Source organism: Ranitomeya imitator, chromosome 1 (assembly GCF_032444005.1).
Source record: "Ranitomeya imitator isolate aRanImi1 chromosome 1, aRanImi1.pri, whole genome shotgun sequence".
Taxonomy (NCBI): Eukaryota; Metazoa; Chordata; class Amphibia; order Anura; family Dendrobatidae; genus Ranitomeya; species Ranitomeya imitator.
The window spans coordinates 1,174,704,301-1,174,727,918 of NC_091282.1; the positions used below are offsets into that span (position 1 = coordinate 1,174,704,301).

The window sequence follows — 23,618 nt, forward strand, 5'->3', positions numbered from 1 at the left end:
ACAGAAACAAAACCAGACACTTATCTTTGCTGATTTGGCAGTAAGGCAGGAGGAACCAGACAGAAGTCTAAAACCTCCCAACAGCCATGGACAACTGGCAAGGACTAATGAATCCTGCAAACCTAAATACCCCAGTCAGAACTGCAATCAGCAGGTACACCTGACCAGGACTGCAATCCAGGGACAACTGCATTACCACCTACAACCACCGGAGGGAGCCCAAAAGCAGAATTCACAACAGTACCCCCCCCCCCTTGAGGAGGGGTCACCGAACCCTCACCAGAGCCCCCAGGCCGATCAGGACGAGCCAGATGAAAGGCATGAATCAAATTAGCAGCATGGACATCAGACGCAAATACCCAAGAATTATCCTCCTGGCCATAACCCTTCCATTTGACCAGGTGCTGAAGCCTCCGCCTCGAAAAACGGGAATCCAAAATCTTCTCAACCACATACTCCAACTCCCCATCAACCAACACGGAGGCCGGAGGATCAACAGAGGGAACAACGGGCACCACATATTTCCGCAACAAAGATCTATGGAAGACATTATGGATAGCAAAAGAGGCCGGAAGCGCCAATCGAAAAGACACCGGATTAATAATCCCAGAAATCCTATAAGGACCAATAAACCGAGGCTTAAACTTAGGGGAAGAAACCTTCATAGGAACATGACGGGAAGACAACCAGACCAGATCCCCAACCCAAAGCCGGGAACCAACACACCAACGACGATTAGCAAAACGTTGAGCCTCCTCCTGAGACAACACCAAATGGTCCACCACATGAGCCCAAATCTGCTGCAACCTTTCAACCACAGAATCTACACCAGGACAGTCAGAAGGCTCAACCTGCCCAGAAGAAAAACGAGGATGAAAACCAAAATTACAAAAGTAAGGCGAAACCAAAGTAGCTGAACTAGCCCGATTATTAAGGGCAAACTCGGCCAATGGCAAGAAGGCCACCCAATCATCCTGATCAGCAGACACAAAGCATCTCAAATAAGTCTCCAAAGTCTGATTAGTTCGCTCGGTCTGGCCATTTGTCTGAGGATGAAATGCAGAAGAAAAAGACAAATCAATGCCCAGCCTAGCACAAAAGGCCCGCCAAAACCTAGAAACAAACTGGGAACCTCTGTCGGACACAATATTCTCCGGAATACCATGCAAACGAACCACATGCTGAAAAAACAACGGAACCAAATCTGAAGAGGAAGGCAATTTAGGCAAAGGCACCAAATGAACCATCTTAGAGAACCGGTCACAAACAACCCAGATAACCGACATCCTCTGGGAAACTGGAAGATCAGAAATAAAATCCATAGAAATATGCGTCCTGGGCCTCTCAGTGACCGGCAATGGCAAAAGCAACCCACTAGTGTTATGATCAGGCGGCCTTGGAACAACATGAAAAAACCCTCGCTGGAGTAGTGGTAACTATACAGACCGCTAACCCTGAACTTATCACAGTCACTAGAAGTAGCCGTGGGGTGTGCCTATCCAGACCTAGACACCTCGACACAGCCGGAGGACTAATTATCCCTAAAGATAGAAAATAGGAATACTGACTTGCCTCAGAGTAGACCCCCAAAGGATAGGCAGCCCTCCCACAAATAATGACGGTGAGTAGGAGAGGAAAAGACACACGCAGGCGGAAAACAGATTTAGCAAAGGAGGCCCCTTCTACCTGGATAGGAAAGTATAGTACAGGATACTGAGCGGTCAGCACAAAATCTACAAAATATCCACAGCAGAAAAATACAAAAACTCCACCACCTAACTAAAGGTGTGGAGAGTTTATCTGCAACTCCAGCGAATCCAACCAGACTGAGAAAACAACAGGACAGTCGAAGCTGGAACCAAAATAGAAACTATGAACAGGACTGAAAAATAGACACAAAGCCTGTGAGTCTAAGAAACAGAATGAGACACTTATCTTTAGCTGAAATGGCAGCAGGCAGGAGAGGCGGGGCAGAGATCCAATACTGGCAATAGAACATTGACAACTGGCAGGGACTAATGAGTCCTGCACAGCTAAATACCCCAGTCAGCTTTGCAATTAGCAGATACACCTGTCCAATCCTGCAGTCCAGGCACAACTGCATTACCATCTACAGCCACCAGAGGGAGTCCAAAAGCAGAATTCACAACAGTACCCCCCCCCTTGAGGAGGGGTCACCGAACCCTCACCAGAGCCCCCATGCCGATCAGGATGAGCCCGATGAAAGGTACGAACCAAATCAGCGGCATGGACATCAGAGGCAAAAACCCAAGAATTATCCTCCTGGCCATAACCCTTCCATTTGACAAGGTACTGAAGCTTCCGCCTCGAAAAACGAGAATCCAAAATCTTTTCAACAACATATTCCAACTCCCCATCGACCAACACAGGGGCCGGAGGATCAACAGAGGGAACAACGGGCTCCACATATTTCCGCAACAAAGAACTATGAAAGACATTATGAATAGCAAAAAAGGCCGGAAGCGCCAGGCGAAAGGACACCGGATTAATAATCTCAGAAATCCTATAAGGACCAATAAACCGAGGCTTAAACTTAGGGGAAGAAACCTACATAGGAACATGACGGGAAGATAACCAAACCAGATCCCCAACCCGAAGCCGGGAACCAACACACCGACGACGGTTAGCAAAACGTTGAGCCTCCTCCTGAGACAGCACCAAATTGTCCACCACATGAGCCCAAATCTGCTGCAACCTGTCGACCACAGAATCCACACCAGGAAGGTCAGAAGGCTCAACCTGCCCAGAAGAAAAACGAGGATGAAAACCAAAATTACAAAAAAAAGGCGAAACCAAAGTAGCCGACCTAGCCCGATTATTAAGGGCAAACTCTGCCAATGGCAAAAAAACAAACCCAATCATCCTGATCAGCAGACACAAAGCATCTCAAATAGGTCTCCAGGGTCTGATTAGTTCGCTCAGTCTGGCCATTTGTCTGAGGATGAAATGGAGAAGAAAAAGACAAATCAATGCCCAGCCTAGCACAAAAGGCCCGCCAAAACCTAGAAACAAACTGGGAACCTCTGTCGGACACAATATTCTCCGGAATACCATGCAAACGGACCACATGCTGAAAAAACAACGGAACCAAATCAGAAGAAGAAGGCAATTTAGGCAAAGGCACCAAATGAACCATCTTAGAGAATTGGTCACAAACAACCCAGATAACCGACATCCTTTGGGAAACAGGAAGATTGGAAATAAAATCCATAGAAATATGCGTCCAGGGCCTCTCAGGGACCGGCAATGGCAAAAGCAACCCACTAGCACGGGAGCAACAAGGCTTGGCCCGCGCACAAGTCACACAGGACTGCACAAAAGACCGCACATCGCGCGACAAAGAAGGCCACCAAAAGGACCTACCAACCAAGTCTCTGGTACCAAAAATACCAGGATGACCAGCCAACACAGAACAATGATCCTCAGAAATCACTCTACTAGTCCATCTGTCAGGAACAAACAGTTTCCCCACAGGACAACGGTCAGGTTTGTCAGCCTGAAATTTCTGAAGAACCCGTCGTAAATCAGGAGAAATGGCAGAAAGGACTACCCCTTCCTTCAAAATACCGACTGGTTCCAAGACCTCAGGAGAATCAGGCAAAAAACTCCTAGAGAGGGCATCAGCCTTAACATTCTTAGTACCAGGAAGATACAAGACCACAAAATCAAAACGAGAAAAAAACAAGGACCATCGAGCCTGTCTAGGATTCAGCCGTTTGGCCGACTCGAGGTAAATCAGATTCTTATGATCGGTCAAGACCACAATACGGTGCTTAGCTCCCTCAAGCCAATGTCGCCACTCCTCAAACACCCACTTCATAGCCAACAACTCCCGATTGCCGACATCATAATTGCGTTCAGCAGGCGAAAACTTACGGGAAAAGAAGGCACACGGTTTCATCAAGGAACCAACAGGATCCCTCTGAGACAAAACGGCCCCTGCCCCAATCTCAGAAGCATCAATCTCAACCTGAAACGGAAGAGAAACATCCGGTTGGCGCAACACCGGAGCAGAAGTAAATCGGCGTTTAAGCTCCTGAAAGGCAGAGACAGCCGCAGAGGACCAATTCGCCACATCAGCGCCTTTCTTCGTCAAATCGGTCAAGGGTTTAACCACGCTGGAGAAGTTAGCAATGAAACGGTGATAAAAATTTGCAAAACCCCAAAATTTCTGAAGGCTCTTCACGGATGTGGGTTGAATCCAATCATGAATGGCCTGAACCTTAACCGGATCCATCTCCATAGATGAGGGAGAAAAAATGAAGCCCAAAAAAGAAACCTTCTGCACCCCAAAGAGACACTTAGACCCCTTCACAAACAAAGCATTGTCACGAAGGATCTGAAATACCTTCTTGACCTGTTCCACATGAGACTCCCAATCATCGGAAAAAATCAAAATATCGTCCAGGTATACACTGAGGAATTTATCAATATAAGTCCGGAAGATATCATGCATGAAGGACTGAAAAACAGATGGAGCATTAGTGAGCCCGAATGGCATCACAAGGTATTCAAAATGGCCTTCAGGCGTATTAAACGCAGTTTTCCATTCATCACCCTGCTTAATACGAATAAGATTATATGCCCCCCGAAGGTCAATCTTTGTAAACCAACTAGCCCCCTTAATCCTAGCAAACAAATCGGAAAACAAAGGTAAAGGGTATTGAAACTTGACCGTGATTTTATTCAAGAGGCGATAATCAATACAGGGTTTCAAGGAGCCATCCTTCTTAGCAACAAAAAAAAATCCCGCTCCCAACGGTGAAGAAGATGGCCGAATATGCCCTTTCTCCAAAGACTCTTTAACATAATTCCGCATGGCGGTATGTTCAGGCACAGACAGGTTGAAAATTCGGCCCTTAGGAAACTTACAGCCTGGAATCAAGTCAATCGCACAATCACAGTCCCTGTGCGGTGGAAGGGAACTGGACTTGGGCTCATCGAATACATCCTGAAAATCAGACAAAAACTCTGGAATTTCAGAAGAGGAAGAAGAGGAGATTGACATCAAAGGAACATCATTATGAACCCCCTGACAACCCCAACTAGTCACAGACATAGACTTCCAATCCAACACAGGATTATGTACCTGCAACCACGGAAAACCCAGCACGATAGCATCATGCAAATTATGCAACACCAGAAATCGACAATCTTCCTGATGGGTTGGTGCCATGCGCATGGTCACCTGTGTCCAAAACTGGGGCTTATTTTTAGCCAAAGGTGTAGCATCAATGCCCCTTAAAGGAATAGGGTTCTGCAAAGGCTGCAAGGGAAAACCACAACGCCTGGCAAACTCAAAGTCCATTAAGTTCAAGGCAGCGCCTGAATCCACAAACGCCATGACAGAAAATGATGACAATGAGCAGATCAAGGACACAGATAACAGAAATTTAGGTTGTACAGTACTGATGGTAAATGAACTAGCGATCCTCTTTATCCTCTTAGGGCAGACTGAAATGACATGAGAAGCGTGGCCACAATAATAACACAACCTATTCTGACGTCTGAATCCTTGTCGTTCCGTTCTAGACAGAATCCTATCACACTGCATTGGCTCAGGAATCTGCTTTGAGGACAACGCCACAGCGCGCACAGTTCTGCGCTCCCGCAAGTGCCGGTCAATCTGAATGGCCAGAGACATAGAATCACTCAGACCGAAAGGCGTGGGAAACCTCACCATAACATCTTTAACTGATTCAGAAAGCCCCTTTCTGAAAATTGCCGCCAAAGCATCATCATTCCATTTAGTCAACACAGACCATTTTCTAAATTTCTGACAATACAATTCTGCCGCCTCTTGACCCTGAGACAGGGCCAACAAGGTCTTCTCCGCTTGATCCACAGAATTCGGTTCATCATATAATAATCCTAAAGCCTGAAAAAAGGAGTCTACATTAAGCAAAGCCGGATTCCCAGATTCCAGGGAAAATGCCCAATCCTGTGGATCGCCACACAGCAGGGAGATGACGATTTTAACCTGCTGAATGGAATCACCGGAGGATCGAGGTCTCAGAGCAAAAAACAGTTTACAGTTGTTTTTAAAACTCAAAAATTTGGACCTGTCACCAAAATACAAATCAGGAGTAGGAATCTTCGGCTCTAAAACAGGAGTCTGAACAATATAATCAGAAATACCCTGTACCCTACAGCAAGCTGGTCTACATGAGAAGCTAATTCCTGAACATCCATGCTAGCAGAAGACTCCTCAGCCACCCAGAGAAAAAGAGGGAAGAAAAGACAAAGCAGACTGCAGAAAAAAAATGGCTCAACACCCTTCTTCCCTTATTCTGAGATGCATTTAACTCATTTTTGGCCAGTTGTACTGTTATGATCCGGTGACCTTGGAGCCGCATGAAACTTTCTCTGGAGTAGGTGGAACCTGTACTGACCGCAAATCCTGAACTGACACCGCAACTAGAAGTAGCCGTGGGGTGTGCCTAACAAACCCTAGACACCTCGACACAGCCGGTGGACTAAATATCCCTATAGATGGAAATAGGAATTCTACCTTGCCTCAGAGCAGAACCCCAAAGGATAGGCAGCCCCCCACAAATATTGACTGTGAGAAGGAGGGGAAAGACACACGCAGGCAGAAAACAGGATTTAGCAAAAGAGGCCACTCTAGCTAAAAAGGAAAGGATAGGACAGAATACTAAGCGGTCAGTATTAAAACCCTTCCAAAACCCTTCCAGCAGATAATACAAAAAATTCCACCATCTAACTAAAGACGTGGAACGTATATCTGCAACTCCAGAGAATCCAACAAGACTGAGAAAATACAGACACAATCTAAGCTGGAAAAGAAAAAACAAATGAGTAGCACTGAATTATCAGGCACACAGCTTGTGTGCCACAGAAACAAAACCAGACACTTATCTTTGTTGATTTGGCAGTAAGGCAGGAGGAACCAGACAGAGGTCTAAAACCTCCCAACAACCATGGACAACTGGCAAGGACTAATGAATCCTGCAAACCTAAATACCCCAGTCAGAACTGCAATCAGCAGGTACACCTGACCAGGACTGCAATCCAGGGACAACTGCATTACCACCTACAACCACCGGAGGGAGCCCAAAAGCAGAATTCACAACAGGGATCCAGCAACCCAGTGAGAGCTTCTTGGATCTACTGAACTCCTCTCACCAGGGTGTAAAGATGACAGTGTCTGGCTGCCAATACAACACCCTACCCACCCAGTCTGAAAAACGCTCTGCATTTCCGTGGCTTCAGGTAGAAATGTGTTTTAAAGTATCGGACTGTGGTGATTTTCCCTAATATATGTGTTCACTTGAAGTTAAACACATATTTAATAAGGAGATTATTTGGGATAAAAAAGAGACGACTCTTGATGAGAGGAGCTAAATGATCCAGATCACCCAAAAGAGACGGGCTGCCCATCACTGATTGAGATAGTCTAAAACAGAAAATATTAGACAGGAGGGGGGGATGCAGCTGCAGCTTCTCAGTATTTAGTGAAGCTACATGACATGGAGATGGCAGGGACAGCAGCCAAAAACACAAATCTGGTTGTGTCAGGGTAGACAACACAGTATTCATCAACACGTCAGTGTCCCAGCACAGGTGACAAAATGATGCCACATCATGGCTTGTGTTGGCACACTGTGTGCAGGGGAGATGACGACTCGGTCGCTCGGCGTCGGTAAGTGTAAACCTTATTTTTTGTGAGTGGTGGCATGACTACCTTTATAGGGGACAGTCAGTGGGCATCATTACTTTTTAAGGGGCATATTTACTTTATCAATCGGGCACTCAAGGGAAATTATTTGTTTAAATAAGTCATTGTTCCTTGGTTAGGGGTCACAATAGTGTCGCTGTCCAGGCGCTGGCAACACGATACGCCACTGTCTGCATACTGTCATACAAGGTGCGATGAGATGAAGTAAACCATTCGTAAACGGATTTATTACCAATGTTTTATTATTACAGAGAAATCTGAACGTTACAGATGATTTCTATTCTTATTGGACTCCTTGGATTGTGTAATTTTGGCATCTCCTAATGGATGGCTTCCCTTACCAATGACTAGGCGGTGACCGAGGAAAGTTTATTTCATACCTTTCAGTTCACAGATAATTACTCTTCTGTCTTTTATTTGGGATAGTTTATGACAATAGTTGACTTAGAATGATAATCCGTAGCCATATAATCCAATGGATATAAATAAAAGGGTTTGCCTTACCGACCCCACGTCACCCTTCTGTCCTGACCACTGTTTGCATACACTGTAAGTCTACGTTCCCATAGCGGATTTTCTTCTGCGTATTCATTTGTGGAAAATCTGCTGCATATTAAAGCGCAAGCACAGTGCATGAGAGCTCAAAAAATCTATGGCCATGTCGCAAAACATATCGGCAGAGTAAATTGTCAGGAACCGCGGGTTTGAGATCTGCCTCATGTTTATTCTGCGAACGTAGGTGCAAGATTGCATTACGAAGGGTAATACCTCTTCTAAATGATATCCATAGTGCTAAGTGCTGCTGCAGATATTGCAGCATATTCTTCATTGCGGGAGCTCTATGTGGGAGCATAGCCTTAGGTTAGTTTCAGACAAGTGCATTACTGTATGTGCAGCTTAATTATGAATGTACACCGGCCCGAGTCTGACGACCTGAACTGACAGCTTCATAGACCCATGGACCGCTGACAATGATCAGTGGGGTGAATCAGGTACCCAGTGCCGGACCAGCAGAGGTGAAATGGTTGTAGCATTTTACTCTAAATCAGACTCTGGAATGGGTGGTTTCAATGAGTTGTCCAATATTCGTAAATGGAATTCGTCATGTCTCCAAATGTTATTGATTAGCAGATAAAACTGCAGGTTAACAGTTTTACAATGCTGTCCGGCCGCTGTACTGAAAGGGCAGTTGCTGGGAGAAAACAAACTTATTTCCTCCTGGAAGCCTCTGGCTTTCAGTCGTAGAGGCAGGCTCAGAGCGGCTACAGTCATCGGTCACTACACATTAAGCACACCCTGACACTTTGATTGACAGCTCCCTCTGCAGTGCGTCTGTGTACAGGGAGTCATCAATCAAACTGCAGGAGCGCTCTTACAGTATAGTGAGCTGCGCTGTGATCGGTGACTGTAGCTGCCCCATGACTGAAAGCTTCTCCCGGGAGAAATAAAGTCCATTTTATCCCAGTAGCCGCACTCTCAGTACTGCGACCAGGCTTCGTTCGTTGTAACTGTATTTACCTGCAGATTAACCCCAGTTTGGAGACATGACAGGTTCCCTTTAAGCGTAAATCTTGTAGAAATAATAAGTAGAAGCCTGCTCATTCAGCACAGGTTTCACCAATATTTTCACAACATATCAGAAGATCACTTTTCTGCATATTTGGACTGAAAGCTGTCAGCCATTAAACAGAGAACTGATGAAAAAAAATACAAGCAGATTTATTTCCCCAGGCCTTGTGTTTTATAATGGTGGCATAACTTATCTTATAATGTAGTAGTGCACTATTAGATCCTGCTTAGATTACATATAAAATGGATATGCCAAAACTCAGTGGTGCAGCCACTAACTCCTGTGACAAGTCTCCTTCCGAGGGGATATTCAGTTTCAGCTGCTTTTCGACCATTGCTGGTCGTCCCACCGTTAACATGTCTAAAAGAATCAGTTAAAAAGAGAATAAGAAAATAATACTGCCGTAAGTGCTTTATATTCCATTATTGATATTTTTTTGGAAACTGAATTGTTTAGCAGAGGTTAAAATACATTCAGAACAAAGGATTGTGCTGGTAAGTGAAAATGCTGGATCTCCACATTTTATAAGATGATGTCCAGTCTTAAAGCTCTACCATAAGCTTTCATGAGAGAGCCACTGCCAGACTGCTCTGGCAGCAGCTTATCTGTGACCTGAGAAAAAGGAGCGGCCGTTGAAATCACAAATTGCTGATCTCTTTCCTCTCCAGCATCATCTATCAAGGAGAGAGTCGGGAGGCCCCCAGACTCTTTACACTGTCGGTGATTTCTACACATATCAATGAGTTTGGATGAATTTAGGTGAATATGTATGGGGGGGATTAGGCTAAACAGAGAGGAAAATGATTGGTGGGATCCAGCCCTGGTTTCTGGATAATTTTAAACATTTTATTTTGCTTATATACTGCAGTTTTGTAGGACATTACTAAGGTTTGAACACATCTATCTCACCTTGAAGGATATAACAAATGATGAAATTAATCACATACTAGATTCCTTGATAGGGCGTTGATCCAGAGAACTAGTCTGATTGCCGTATGTGGAGTCGGGAAGGAATTTTTTCCCCAAAGTGGAGCTTACTATTTGCTACATGGGTTTTTTTTTGCCTTCCTCTGGATCAACATGTTAGGGCATGTTAGGTTAGGCTATGGGTTGAACTAGATGGACTTATAGTGTTCCTTCAACCTTAATAACAACTATGTTACTATGTTACATGGCTAAATAAGAAGACATATGAGTGTTCTTGTGGGAGACAGTGGACTGTCCTCAGGAAAAGTCCAAGCTTCTTATATCGGGGAGAATGGAAATAAGAAGGATACTGAAATCAGATCATGAGAGTTGGGATGTGATGATGGTGATAGAGGCTCCTACATCCAGCTTCTTCTTTATGAAGTTTTGTTAGATACACCTTCTACCCTATCATATCTGAGATCCATTAACTGAAAGTCCAAACCCCATCTGTACACGTCCAAAGCGAGAGGTCCAACAGATTATCCAGGTCATGGAGAACCAACCGATCCACACGGGAGATTCACTTGATACAAGCAAGTTTTTATTATACCTTCCATTGAACCGCTGCACCAAAATATGGAATATCTGCTCCTACTGTATATCCTTCTGCAAAAACCCCCTTAGGATTAGTACATGATGTCCTCTGCAGTTACATTTGCCTCCTCTGTCTTCGTCTTAAATTTAGGAAGACGGATGGTACTCGCTGCCATGAGCAGAATGTTAAAGGCGTGAGTTGCTCCACTTGCCACACACAACCAGAAGGAGTCCTCGTAATGTTCCTCCAGGATGACGATTCTGAAGACATTTTCTCTAAAATTTGCAATCCTCTCTGTAAGTTGATGAAGTTGGACAGCAGCAATAAAGCTGGTGACGGCAAACACAATGAACAGACCTGCGAAAAAATGAGTGAAAAACGAGGCATGAGAAATCCACAGAGTAATATCACAACTAATACAGTAGTGCTACAAAAGTAGGAAATCTTCATTAAGATTATTTTTGGAAGACCAGTTATGAAACCACCATGTCCACCATTACCGCTTTCAGACTGCTTACTTATACAAAAATATGTGGGAAGGCTTGCCACTTAGGAGCCTGTGAAAGCATGGCAGGTGCCCTGATGGTGGATAGATTGTCACCCAGGTTGTAAAGGGAGTAAGTCAGCACGATCCAGCCCTCGAAACAGCATCTGTGGTCATGTTGTTCTACAAAAGTTAATGGCATCCATATTCTTCATTATTTAATCTGTTGCTCCCAGTCTAAAAAAAAGATCACGGTTTTATTTCATATGCAAGTGAGAATTAAGTGGAGGGTCATCCTTGCCTCTCTGGCTCTATTTCTCGCTATCCCTCACCTTCCTCTGCTTTTTGACGGCACACTGTGTGGTCAAGCCCTTGAGTTGTCAATGAAGAAGAGGAAAGAGAGCCAGCGAGGCAGAGCTTTTGGAAGTGCTTTGACACTCCCAGAGCACTTAAGCCTTACTTGAATGTGCATTAAAACGACAACGATTTTTCAGTCAGGGAGTAAAAGACAGCATCAGTAAAGGTGTGAGATGACAGTTTTGGGGGCTGGATCGTGCTAACGTTCATGCCATAAGTGTCTCTGCTGTCAGCTGAACTCAGAGATTGAGCTCTACCTTCCTTAACATAGAGCAAAGTTTGCTGCTCTTAGACCTACAGTATATCACAAACGCAAATCTGACGCTTTAATACAATGTAAAGCAGTCAGTGTACAACTTGTATAATAGTATAAATGTTATGCCTTCTAAATAACTGAACACACAGCCATTGATGTCTAAACCGCTGGCAACAAAAGTGAGCACACCCCTAAGTGTAAATGGCCACATTGTGCCGAAAGTGTCATTATTTTGTGGAGCCACCATTATTTTCAAGCACTGCCTTAACTCTCTTGGGCATGGAGTTCACTAGAGCTTCACAGGGATCTTATGCTCCTCCACTGTCACAATCCATTTTTGGATTCCTGGCAGCTCTGATTCCGCTATGATTTAAATGAAGCTTTTTTTCCTTTCAGGACCAGCGGGGGTTAATATCAGTTTCTCTGCTGGCAATCTGTTGTAACTGCAGAGCTGCTATGTCAGCTGATGTGGGTGGTGACCACTCCTTGTTGGCTGCTGTGGTTTATCAGCTGGTTTTGTGAGTTTGTGATCCTGGTGCCTTTATTCTGCTGTAAGGTGCTTTGCAGCAGAGGAAGTTGTAAAGCTAAGTTGTGTTATTACCCTATCTGTCTCGTATTTTGTCACTGTCCCCTGTGTTGTACTATCTGCAGTGGTAAGGCTAGAGCCCTTGCCGGCCAATGCTCTAGCTAGGGCAGTGTGAGGTGGCAGCAAGGGACGAGGTTCCAGACGGCGGTGGGGGGAAGGACCCACTTAAGTGGTTAGGGGAGTGCAGGGTCAGGCTCAGGTTTGAGAACGAGGTGACCAATCCTCATTTCCCTATTGGTAGGGCCTTCATCACCCCTTTACCATCTCGTTGTGTGTCATGCCATCCACCGACTGACCCTTCCCCGCATGGGGTCGCTGTATATATAGTGACATCCACCTTCTGTTTGATGATGCCACACATATGCTTAATAGGGTTTCGGTCTGGAGACATGTTTGGCTAATCCAGAATCTTTACCCTCAGTGACCTTAGCAAGGTATTGGTCACCTTGGAGGTGTGTTTGGGGTCGTTATCATGTTGGAATACTGCCCTGTGGCCCAGTTGCCTAAGGGAGGGGATCATGCTCTGCTTCAGTATGTTACAGAACATGTTGGCATCCATGGTTCCATCAATGAAGTATAGCTCCCCACAGCCGGCAACATTCATGCAGCCCTAAACCATGATGCTCCTACCACAATGCCTGACTGTAGGAATGACACACTTGTTTTTGCACTCATCACCTGGTTGCCAATACACATGCTTGACACCATCTGAACCAAATAAGTTTATCTTGGTATTATCAGACCACAGGACATGGTTCCAGAAATCCATGTCCTTAGTCTGCTTGTCTTCAGGAAAGTGTTCACGGCTTTCTTGTGCATCATCTTTAGAAAAGGCTTCTTTCTGGGACCACAGCCATGCAGACAAATTTGATGCAGTGTATGTCGTGTGGTCTGAGCACTGACAGGCGGACCTCTGCAGCAATGCTGGCAGCACTCGTACATCTAGTTTCAAAAGACGACCTCTGGATATGTCGCTGATCACATGCACTCAACTTCTCTGGTCGTCCATGACGAGGCCTGTTCTGAGTGGAACCGGTCTTGTTAAACCGCTGTGCAGTATTGGCCAGCTCAGTTTCAGGGTGTTGGCAATATTCTTATAGCATAGGCCATCTTTATTTACAGCAACAAGTCTTTTTCAGATCATCAGAGAGATCTTTGCCATGAGGAGCCATGTTGAACTTCCAGTGACCAGTATGAAAATGTGAGAGTGATGACCCCAAATTTACCACACCTGCTCCCCATTCACACCTAAAACCTTGTAACATTAATGAGCCACATTACACCGGTGAGGGAATATAGCTTATTGAACACAATTTGGCCATTTTCACTTAGGGGTGTACTCACTTTTGTGACATAAATGGCTCTGTGGTGAGTTATTTAGATTGCACACCATATTTGCCCTGTTATACAAGCTGTGCACCGACTACATTGTATCTACCGTTTATAGTCGAGTATAAGCCGAGATTTTAAGCCCAATTTTGGGGGCTGAAAGTGCTCCTCTGGGCTTATACTCGAGTCATTGTCGGTGGAGGGGGAGTTAGCGGCAGCTGTCACATACTCATCTGCTCCTGGCGCGGTCCCTGCATGTCCGATTGTCTCCGCATCTTCTTGTGTTCAGCTGTCACGTGGTACCGCTCATTAAAGTAATGAATATGGACGCATATTCATTACTTTAATGAGCGGTACGTGACCGCTTAACATAGGAAGATGCTGGAAGCTACCGGAGACAATCTAACAGTGAGACGCTGCCAGGGACCGAGCCGGGAGCAGGTGAGTATATTGAGGGAGGGGAGCATTCCGATATTCACCTGAACCCGTTCCACTACAGAAGACCGGCCCGTCTTCCTCGTCCTCAGCCTGTGACTGTTCAGGTCAGAGGGCGCAGTTAGTGTGCACGCTCTGCCTGAACAGTCAGAGCCAGAAGACAGAGCGGCACGCAGCGGTGGAACGGGGACAGTGCCGGGGGCCTGAGCGACGAGAGGTGAGTATGTGATTTTTTTTTTTTTTTTTAATCGCAGCATATGGGGTATAATGTATGGAGCATCTTATGGGGCATAATGTATGGAGCATCTTATGGGGCAAAATCTATGGAGCATCTTATGGGGCCATCAACCTTTATGCAGCATTGTATGGGGCAAATGTCTCTATGGAGCATCTTATGGGGCCATTATTAACCTTTGTGCAGCATTATATGGGGCGTATTTTGTATGGAGCATCTTATGGGGCCCATCATGAACTGTAAGGAGCATTATATGGGGCTCCTGATTCAATATGGATATTCAAAAACACTTAATCTACTGATATCTGAATTAATTTAACTTTTATTGGTATCTATTTTTATTTTTGACATTTTCCGATAGCTGCTGCATTTTCCACCCTAGACTTATGCTCGAGTCATTAATTTTTCCCAGTTTTTTGTGGCAAAATTAGGGGGGTCGGCTTATACTCGGGTCAGCTTATACTCGAGTATATACGTTAATTATCATATCTTCAGTGTTGTTCTATGAAAAGATATAATAAAATATTTACAAAAATGGTGATAGTCTGTATATCGAAACACTGTGGCCAAAGCAATTTGGTTTGTTGGCACCTTCCCTGGAGCTTAGCAATACTTAGGAATACAGTAAGAACTATTTTATGTCTATAGTAAACTTAAAGGGGTTGTGCCATGAACAAAAGTTTATATTAATCAATACATCTTGAAGTAATGATATTTTCAACAATTGGATGTGATTAAATAAAATGTCCCTGTGCTGAGATAATCCCATCAATGTGTCCCTGCTGTGTACTGTGTAGTGGCTGTGTCTGACCGTGCAGGAACATGATCTGATCATACCACAGCTCCTGGGCAGGGGGGAGCAAAAGAGTATACAGACATTACAGTGTTGGATGACAAACTTTGAAGTAAAACTTTGTTTAAAAACAGGCAGCGAAATGTTTAACCTCACAGAAAGAATCAGCTGTGATCCCAGACTGTCCTGTCTGTATACACTTTTGCTTCCTCCCCTGCCCAGGAGCTGTGGTATGATCAGACCATGTTCCTGTACGGTCAGACACAGCCATTACACAGTACACAGCAGGGGCGCATTTATAAGATTATCTCAGCACAGGAACATTTTATTTAATCACATCCAATTGTGGAAATTATTATTATTCCAAGATCTATTGATTAAAATGAACTTTTATTTGAGGGAAAACACCTTTAAGTGTTTATGAAAACTCATCTTAAGGGTATGTTCACACGTTCAGGATTTCCATCCTTTTTTTTCAGGACAGTTTTTTAAAAAACTGCAGCTCTTGGCAGAAAACGCAGGTCCTTTTTTTGGTCCTTTTTTTGTCCTTTTTTGATGCGTTTTTTGATGCGTTTTTTGATGCGTTTTTTTATCCTTTTTTTATGCAGTTTTCTATGCAGAGACTGTGTGTTTCCTAGGAAGCTTTTTAGGGCTAAAATGGCTGAAAATACCCTAACCCTACCCCTAACCCTAACCCTACCCCTAACCCTACCCCTAACCCTAACCCTACCCCTAACCCTACCCCTAACCCTAACCCTACCCCTAACCCTACCCCTAACCCTAACCCTACCCCTAACCCTACCCCTACCCCTATTCTAACCTTAGTGAAAAAAAAAAAAATTCTTAATTTTTTTATTGTCCCTACCAATGGGGGTGACAAAGTGGGGGGGGTGTCATTTACTATTTTTTTATTTTGATCACTGAGATAGGTTATATCTCAGTGATCAAAATGCACTTTGGAGCGAATCTGCCGGCCGGCAGATTCGGCGGGCGCACTGCGCATGCGCCCGCCATTTTGCAAGATGGCGGCGCCCAGGGAGAAGACGGCCGGACGGACACCGGGACGCCGGGTAAGTATAAGGGGGGGAGATTAGGGCACGGGGGGGGGCATCGGAGCACTGGGGGGGGCATCGGAGCACGGGGGGGGCATCGGAGCACGGGGGGCGGGATCGGAGCACGGGGGGGCAGCCACACTCCGCCCACGCACTTCCGCCCGCTCCCCCGCACTTCCTGCTGCAGCGGTTCTGCACATCAAATCGCAGTAAAACCCGCAGATATATTTTTGATCTGCGGGTTTTACTGCGATTTTGACCTCACAATGGAGGTCTATGGGTGCAGAACCGCTGCGGTTCAGGAAAAAGAAGTGACATGCTCCTTCTTTTTTGCCGCAGCTATTCTGCGCGGCTTTTTAAACGAAATTACGGATCATGTGCACAGCAGTGACTGTTTTCCATAGGGTTACATTGTTATGTACCCTGCATGGAAAACAGCTGCGGAACCGCAGCGGCAAAACCGCTGCGGTTCCGCAGTAAAAAACGCACTGTGTGAACATGGCCTTAAGGGGGTTTTCCAAGTTTAGATTTTTTAGTGGAAATACTGCCTCTGGGCAAAAAAGGAAAGCCAGCTTTACTTGCCACATGCCACCAGTCTTTGTTGACATGGCAGCTGATGTCATGAACACAGCATGTGATATTTAAACACTGAGCCCGGTGATTGGCTGCAGTGTTTACATGAGGTAGTGATGACATCACTGCTACTGACATATTAAAAGAATCCCAGGGCAGCAGCAGCGTTAAGGCATGGCTGGAGAAGCAGTGGGTTATGGAAGGCTTTTTTATCAGAGTTAATGGGGACCTGTCCTGGTCTGTTTCTTGCAAGCAGTAGCTCACCTGCGGAGAAGCACGGAAGCGACAGACAGGTAGGCAGGCAGGGTAAGTCCAGAGCTGGAGGCCTCTAAAGGCTGCCCCAAACAACAAATAGCAGTAGAGTTCTTAAAGGAGTTGTCCATGGAGTCTAACTCAGTCTCTCACAGTTGATCTTCCTTCTAATCCTAAACAACTCTAATAAAGTAAGATCCTTCTTTTGCGCTTGTTAAGTACAGAAAAGCAGCCTGTGTTTCTGCCATATGTTGATGAGGTTTTTGACAAAAAGATTTTTTACAAGTCAATTTTTGGAGAAGGTTTAGCCATTAAAAAAACACAATGCTACGATGGATTTTTTGTATGTAATGTCCTCCTGAACACTTCTGCACTTCAGTGTATGAGGCCTGTCAGGATAGCAGAAGAACTAAGATGACAGCTATGGGGGCTTTAGCACCCTCGCAGTTGGCCATCTGGTAATTCTGGCATATGCCAGAAGGGCCTGTCTGGCCATGGGCTGCCTTGTCTGCTACGTTGTTAGCAGAATCAGTGTGCTCAAAACACCCATACTGTTAAAGGGACACTGTCACCTGAATTTGGAGGGAACAATCTTCAGCCATGGAGGCGGGGTTTTTGGGTGTTTGATTCACCCTTTCCTTACCCGCTGGCTGCATGCTGGCTGCAATATTGGATTGAAGTTCATTCTCTGTCCACCGTAGTATACACCTGCACCAGGCAATCTTGCACAGCGCAGGTGTGTACTATGGAGGACAGAGAATGAACTTCAATCCAATATTGCAGCCAGCATGCAGCCAGCGGGTAAGGAAAGGGTGAATCAAACACCCAAAAAACCCGCCTCCAAGGCTGAAGATTGTTCCCTCCAAATTCAGGTGACAGTGTCCCTTTAAGGGTTGTGACGGAGCACAAAGTCGCTGACTCCATCACTTACCCCAGCAGGCCACGGGTATCATGAGACATATTGGTCTTGCAGGGTAATATTAGTAATATATCCCATCTGGTTCTTGGGACGGGGACAACATGGGCCCCAGTCCATAGCTGGTGGTAGTCATGTAGTGCTAAGGGGTTAAACGATTGGCAGGATAGTATAGACACTATAGCGTTATTGTGGAAGAGGTTCCTCTTATGAAATTGTCGGTTTCATCTGGAATTAGGGTATATACCTCCTGCGTACCGCCTAGTACATGGGCTCATAGACTTTCTCTTGTGCCGGTACACCACTCTGTGCAGACAGTGCGTGTGGGAGCATCAGCTTCCTGGGTAGTGATCGTCGGAGCTATTTTTTCAGCAGTCAGTGGGGGTCTCACGACTGCGACTCACACTGATCTGCATCCAATGTTAGGGGCAGGGGGCAATATATAAAAACCCAAAATGAATGGTATACTTTAAGACCAAAATGGGTTCCCCATTATTGTGTTATGCTTTAGCAGCCAGGACAAAGGGTCTTTTTCCCCCCAACCACACTGTGCTATATTATACCAATTCCACACCCCTTTCTTTGCTAACAATGCTGTTCTTCTGTATGGGGGGGGAGACCTGCACAGGATCACACTGCTCAATAGCAATGAATATCGGACCCCTGATCTCCCCATCTGGTACTGTAGGTGCATCCTTACACCTGACATATGAAATGCATGTGAATTTACCTGCAATGAAATTCCAGAGGCAAATCCCTGCTGGACCCTTAATCGAGCAATATGGGACTTTCAGTGCATTATATACACAGAATCCAGCACTGATCAGAGCAAAAGAAATGGCTGCAAGGAGGAAGAGGATAATGATCACGTGGAGGGTGGTGTTCAGGGTCTTCACCATGTCTGGAAATACTGGAAGAAGAAAACACTACTGTTACTACATGGCTGTATCATAATGAATCCTCTGTAGAAACTACAATAAAAAACAAAAACAAAATGACTCTACATTTTTTCCAATAATATTTTAATGAGTGAAAACCAAACATGTCCAACCTTCTGGTTCAGTTGGGCGCCTGTGATTCGGTAACCGACCAAAGCGATGTTCACATGTCCAGAAATCATCGGGTAGAACGGATCTAGCAGTAATCCGTTCACAAAAAAGTTGTGCAGACAGAACTTTTTGGTCCGGCTACAAAAAAATCTGATTTCAACTGGACCTGATTTTTTAACCCCTTCATGACCGTGGGATTTTTTGTTTTTCCGTGTTCGTTTTTCGCTCCCCTCCTTCCCAGAGCCATAACTTTTTTATTTTTCCGTCAATTTGGCCATGTGAGGGCTTATTTTTTGCGGGACGAGTTGTACTTTTGAACGACATCATTGGTTTTACCATGTCGTGTACTAGAAAACGGGAAAAAAATTCCAAGTGCGGTGAAATTGCAAAAAAAGTGCAGTCCCACACTTGTTTTTTGTTTGGCTTTTTTGCTAGGTTCACTAAATGCTTAAAATGACCTGCCATTATGATTCTCCAGGTCAGTACGAGTTCATAGACACCAAACATGACTAGGTTATTTTTTACCTAAGTGGTGAAAAAAAATTCCAAACTTTGCTAGAAAGAAAAAAAAAAAAAAAAAAAAAATGCGCCATTTTGCGATACCCGTAGCGTCTCCATTTTTCATGATCTGGGGTCGGTTGAGGGCTTATTTTTTGCGTGCCGAGATGATGTTTTTAATGATAGCATTTCGGTGCAGATACGTTCTTTTGATCGCCCGTTGAAAATGAATGGCTAATTACGGATCCATTTTCCATAGACTTCAATGTTAAATAAGACATAAGTATATAATTCTGAGTGCATTGATCACGGCTCCACTTGCTTTATAGTGGCTTTTTGTATAGCTGACAATATTCACTTTATAATGAACTGGACTCATATGTTATTTGTTATCATGTGTATGAAGTGGCTGTATTGTAAATATGTCAGTAATATTTATTGTACATTTGTCACTTAGTTATATGGAAAGTCTTATGTTTGTCCTTTCCATCCCAGCAACCTTCTCGACAAAGACCCAAGAGGGTCAAAAATTGAGATTATTTTGGTCAGCAGAGAAGTCTATTCTACAGAATTTCCATATTCGAAAATAAACTACCGTCAATATTTAATTGACTGCGTTATACCAGAGCGTGAGCATTGAGTCCTTTCTGAATATTGACATCAGGGGTTTCCATACCCCCTTCTCTTGCACCCACAGGTTTAAAGGGACACTGTCACCTGAATTTGGAGGGAACACTCTTCAGCCATGGAGGCGGGGTTTGGGGTTTTTTGATTCACCCTTTCCTTACCCGCTGGCTGCATGCTGGCTGCAATATTGGATTGAAGTTCATTCTCTGTCCTCCATAGTACACGCCTGCACAAGGCAAGATTGCACCTCGTGCAGGCGTGTACTATGGAGGACAGAGAATGAACTTCAATCCAATATTGCAGCCAGCGGGTAAGGAAAGGGTGAATCAAAAACACAAAAACACCGGCTCCATGGCTGAAGATTGTTCCCTCCAAATTCAGGTGACAGTGTCCCTTTAATGAGTGTGCCCCAACCTATTACAATATCTGTGTAGGCACACGGACAGTGGTATATTTTGCCCTTTAGCTTTGGCAATATGATGGATGGATGGATGGATGGATGGATGGATGGATGGATAGATACGCCATGTTGAGAAATTACTTACTTACACTCAGTTGTACTTGTCACGGAAATCATCAAGAGCTGCTGCTGGCAGCTCCTTTTGTAATTTCCAACAAATAACGTCTGAGATGTGATGTGTTCAATGGGTGACAAGTCTGGAGACGCTGCAGGCCATGGTAGCACATTTAGGCCACGCAGGATGCTCACAGAAGAACCAGCATCATATGACCTGGCGTTGTCATGTTGAAAAACGGCTTTTAGGAACCTTCGGAGAAATGGTCGTACCATTGGTGCAATAATTAATCCATTCTGTACTGCAAGTGAAATTAGACGTCACATACCAAGTTTAAGAAATATCAGAAGGGGTTTGCACGGCATTGGGCTTTCAGCCAGACGTCCAGTTATAAGTGCTCCGCGGACATCACGACACCTCTGTGAAAGGCTATCAAGGTGTAGAGCAAGATGGCAATGGTGGCTGGAATGGAGCAATGAGCAATGAGTCGCACTTTTGTCTTGAATGCAATGATAGGTTGAGATTTGTCTATAGAGCAACTGGTCAACACAATGAAGAAGCCTTCACGAGGGAACATCCCAATTGTTCTACTCCCAGGATTATGGTGTGGGGCGGCATAATGTATGGTAGCCAGACCTCTTTAGTTTTCATTCCACGTACTCTAACAGCTTGGCGTAATATTGATTTGGTCGTAGAATCAATGCTACGGCCTTTTCTCCAAAGTGTCCCAGGAGTTGTTATTCAACACAGCAATGCCAGGCTGCTTATTACTTGTGATACTGTGAGGCCTAAACCTGCTATTATGTCCTGCAGAATCTCCAGACTTGTCTCCCATCATGAGCTCATCCGGGATGTTATTGCTCGGCAATTACAAAGGAGCTGCCAGGAGCGGATCTTGATGATTTGCTGCCCAAGTGCATTCAGCGTGGCAGAACATTCCTTACGCAACCATTAATAACGTAATTGACAGCAGAAATGCGGCATGTGGTGGCCATAATCCTGAATAGATCTAGATGTTTGGAAAATTTTGTTTCCATTTTTTCATCATTTCCATATCATTAACATATAAATCAATGTTGAGAAGTGTATATACAGTATAAGTATATGGATGTTCTTTGGACCAATATGGGATGAGCAGGGGCCTATCGCTATGTTGGACATACTATCTATGCTAATAGCTTTACCGCTGCATACGACAAACATACATTACACAGAGTAAATGCACAATTAATCTATTTTTTTACTTAATTTTAAAATTTCATGTTTTCCTTAAGAATTAGATATACTGTATTTTCAGGTAACAAGAAATGGGACTCATCCCCATAGTTACAATAATAATGTACTCACTTTTGAACGTGAAGCTTCGCTTCCCCAGTCCACATTGGCGCACTTTTCCCCCCTGAAAAAGTCCGTAGTAAATATCCCCAATAAACTTCACCAGCTCCGGATCTGAAGCATTGACCAAATCGACTCCAGTCTGACATAGTGTCTTCCCAGTCATCCATTTCTGAGTCGCCATGGCAACAACGATCAGCAAGAATGACGCAAAACTTAATGCGGAAGCCAAGGAAAATATAGTTTTCTTGAAGCAACCCGGCATTCTAAAATGTTCAAGAAATCATCCCTGGCACTGCCCTGCAGTAAGGACACTGCGTGTTACCGCTGGCACATCTCTGGGGATGCAGATGCTGGGGATATTCCATCGTTGGCGTTGTGTTACTTGCAGCGAAGAGGAAGATCAGGGCTGATATGGAGGAAGCCTTGTGATGCAGGTTGTGTGCGGAGGGGCTTCCGGCAATGAAGATCTTCGGTGTAACTGGTGCTGGATCCTGGAGGCAGTAACCCTATCCCCGGGACCCTACTAGTGTTTCATCAGACCGCTGCATTGTCTCCTCGGAAAATACTCAGATGACATTTGCTGAACAGCAGCACGAGACGGACAGCTCTTACCTCATCTCTCCTACAGAAGGAAATTATTTCTAGCACTTTTATGCCTCCTTCTCTCCTATTTATATATTTTATTTATTTATTTTACTCACTTATATAATGCCATTAATTCCACAGCGCTTTACAGACATTATTGTCACTGTCCCCATTGGGGCTCGCAATCTAGATTCCCTATCAGTATGTCTTTGGAATGTGGGAGGAAACCGGAGAACCCGGAGGAAACCCACGCAAACACGGGGAGAACATACAAACTCCTTGCAGATGTTGTCCTTGGTGGGATTTGAACCCAGGACTTCAGTGCTGCAAAGAAACAGTGCTAACCACTGAGTGTAAATCATCTTCCTTTATACTTTGACATTGTTCCTCTACTGTTTTTCATTTTCCTCCTAGCCCTTTAATTTTTTCTTTTTCCTATTTTCCTTAATAAACCATATTTTTCCTTCCCCGATGTCATCCTTAATCCTTTCTACCCTTTATTTTGCCTATATCTTTCATCCCTTTAAATTTGTCTTTTTCGCTTTTATTTGTTTCTTGTTTGCATCTATATTACTTAGTATTTATAATCTGTCTTCCCCTTTTTCTTTTACCCATTTATGTCAAAAATCCTTATTAAACACTACTTTAACAAAAAAGGCAATACCACAAAGAAAGCGGTGTACTAGTCCCAAATGGTATAAAATGCAAACTTTATTGAAATGCAAATTCAAAGGTCAAACGGGCAGTAAAGAGTTAAAAATTGGCAGCACATCCGTAATTACATAATGGGGGGACAAGATGGCGTCACATTACAGCAGTATAGATCAAATGTAGTTTAGTACTCAATCAGAACTAACAGGCACTTCTATACATAGCATATATGACCAACAAGTGTCACTAAGGAGAACATAACCAAGCATACAGAGCACTTAATTGAGAAATGG

At 44.4% G+C, this 23,618-nt stretch overlaps 1 protein-coding gene across 1 annotated transcript; it reads right to left on the bottom strand.

The window, feature by feature from the left end:
* Positions 1-7,950: 7,950 nt before the first annotated feature.
* Positions 7,951-22,532, bottom strand: CLRN2 (clarin 2). The gene is made up of 3 exons (XM_069745797.1): positions 22,099-22,532; positions 18,793-18,972; positions 7,951-11,151 (listed from the first exon to the last, which is right to left on the bottom strand). Exons 1-3 carry the CDS (start codon positions 22,349-22,351, stop codon positions 10,886-10,888), a joined length of 699 nt encoding a protein of 232 aa, XP_069601898.1. The 5' UTR covers positions 22,352-22,532; the 3' UTR covers positions 7,951-10,885.
* Positions 22,533-23,618: the final 1,086 nt, after the last annotated feature.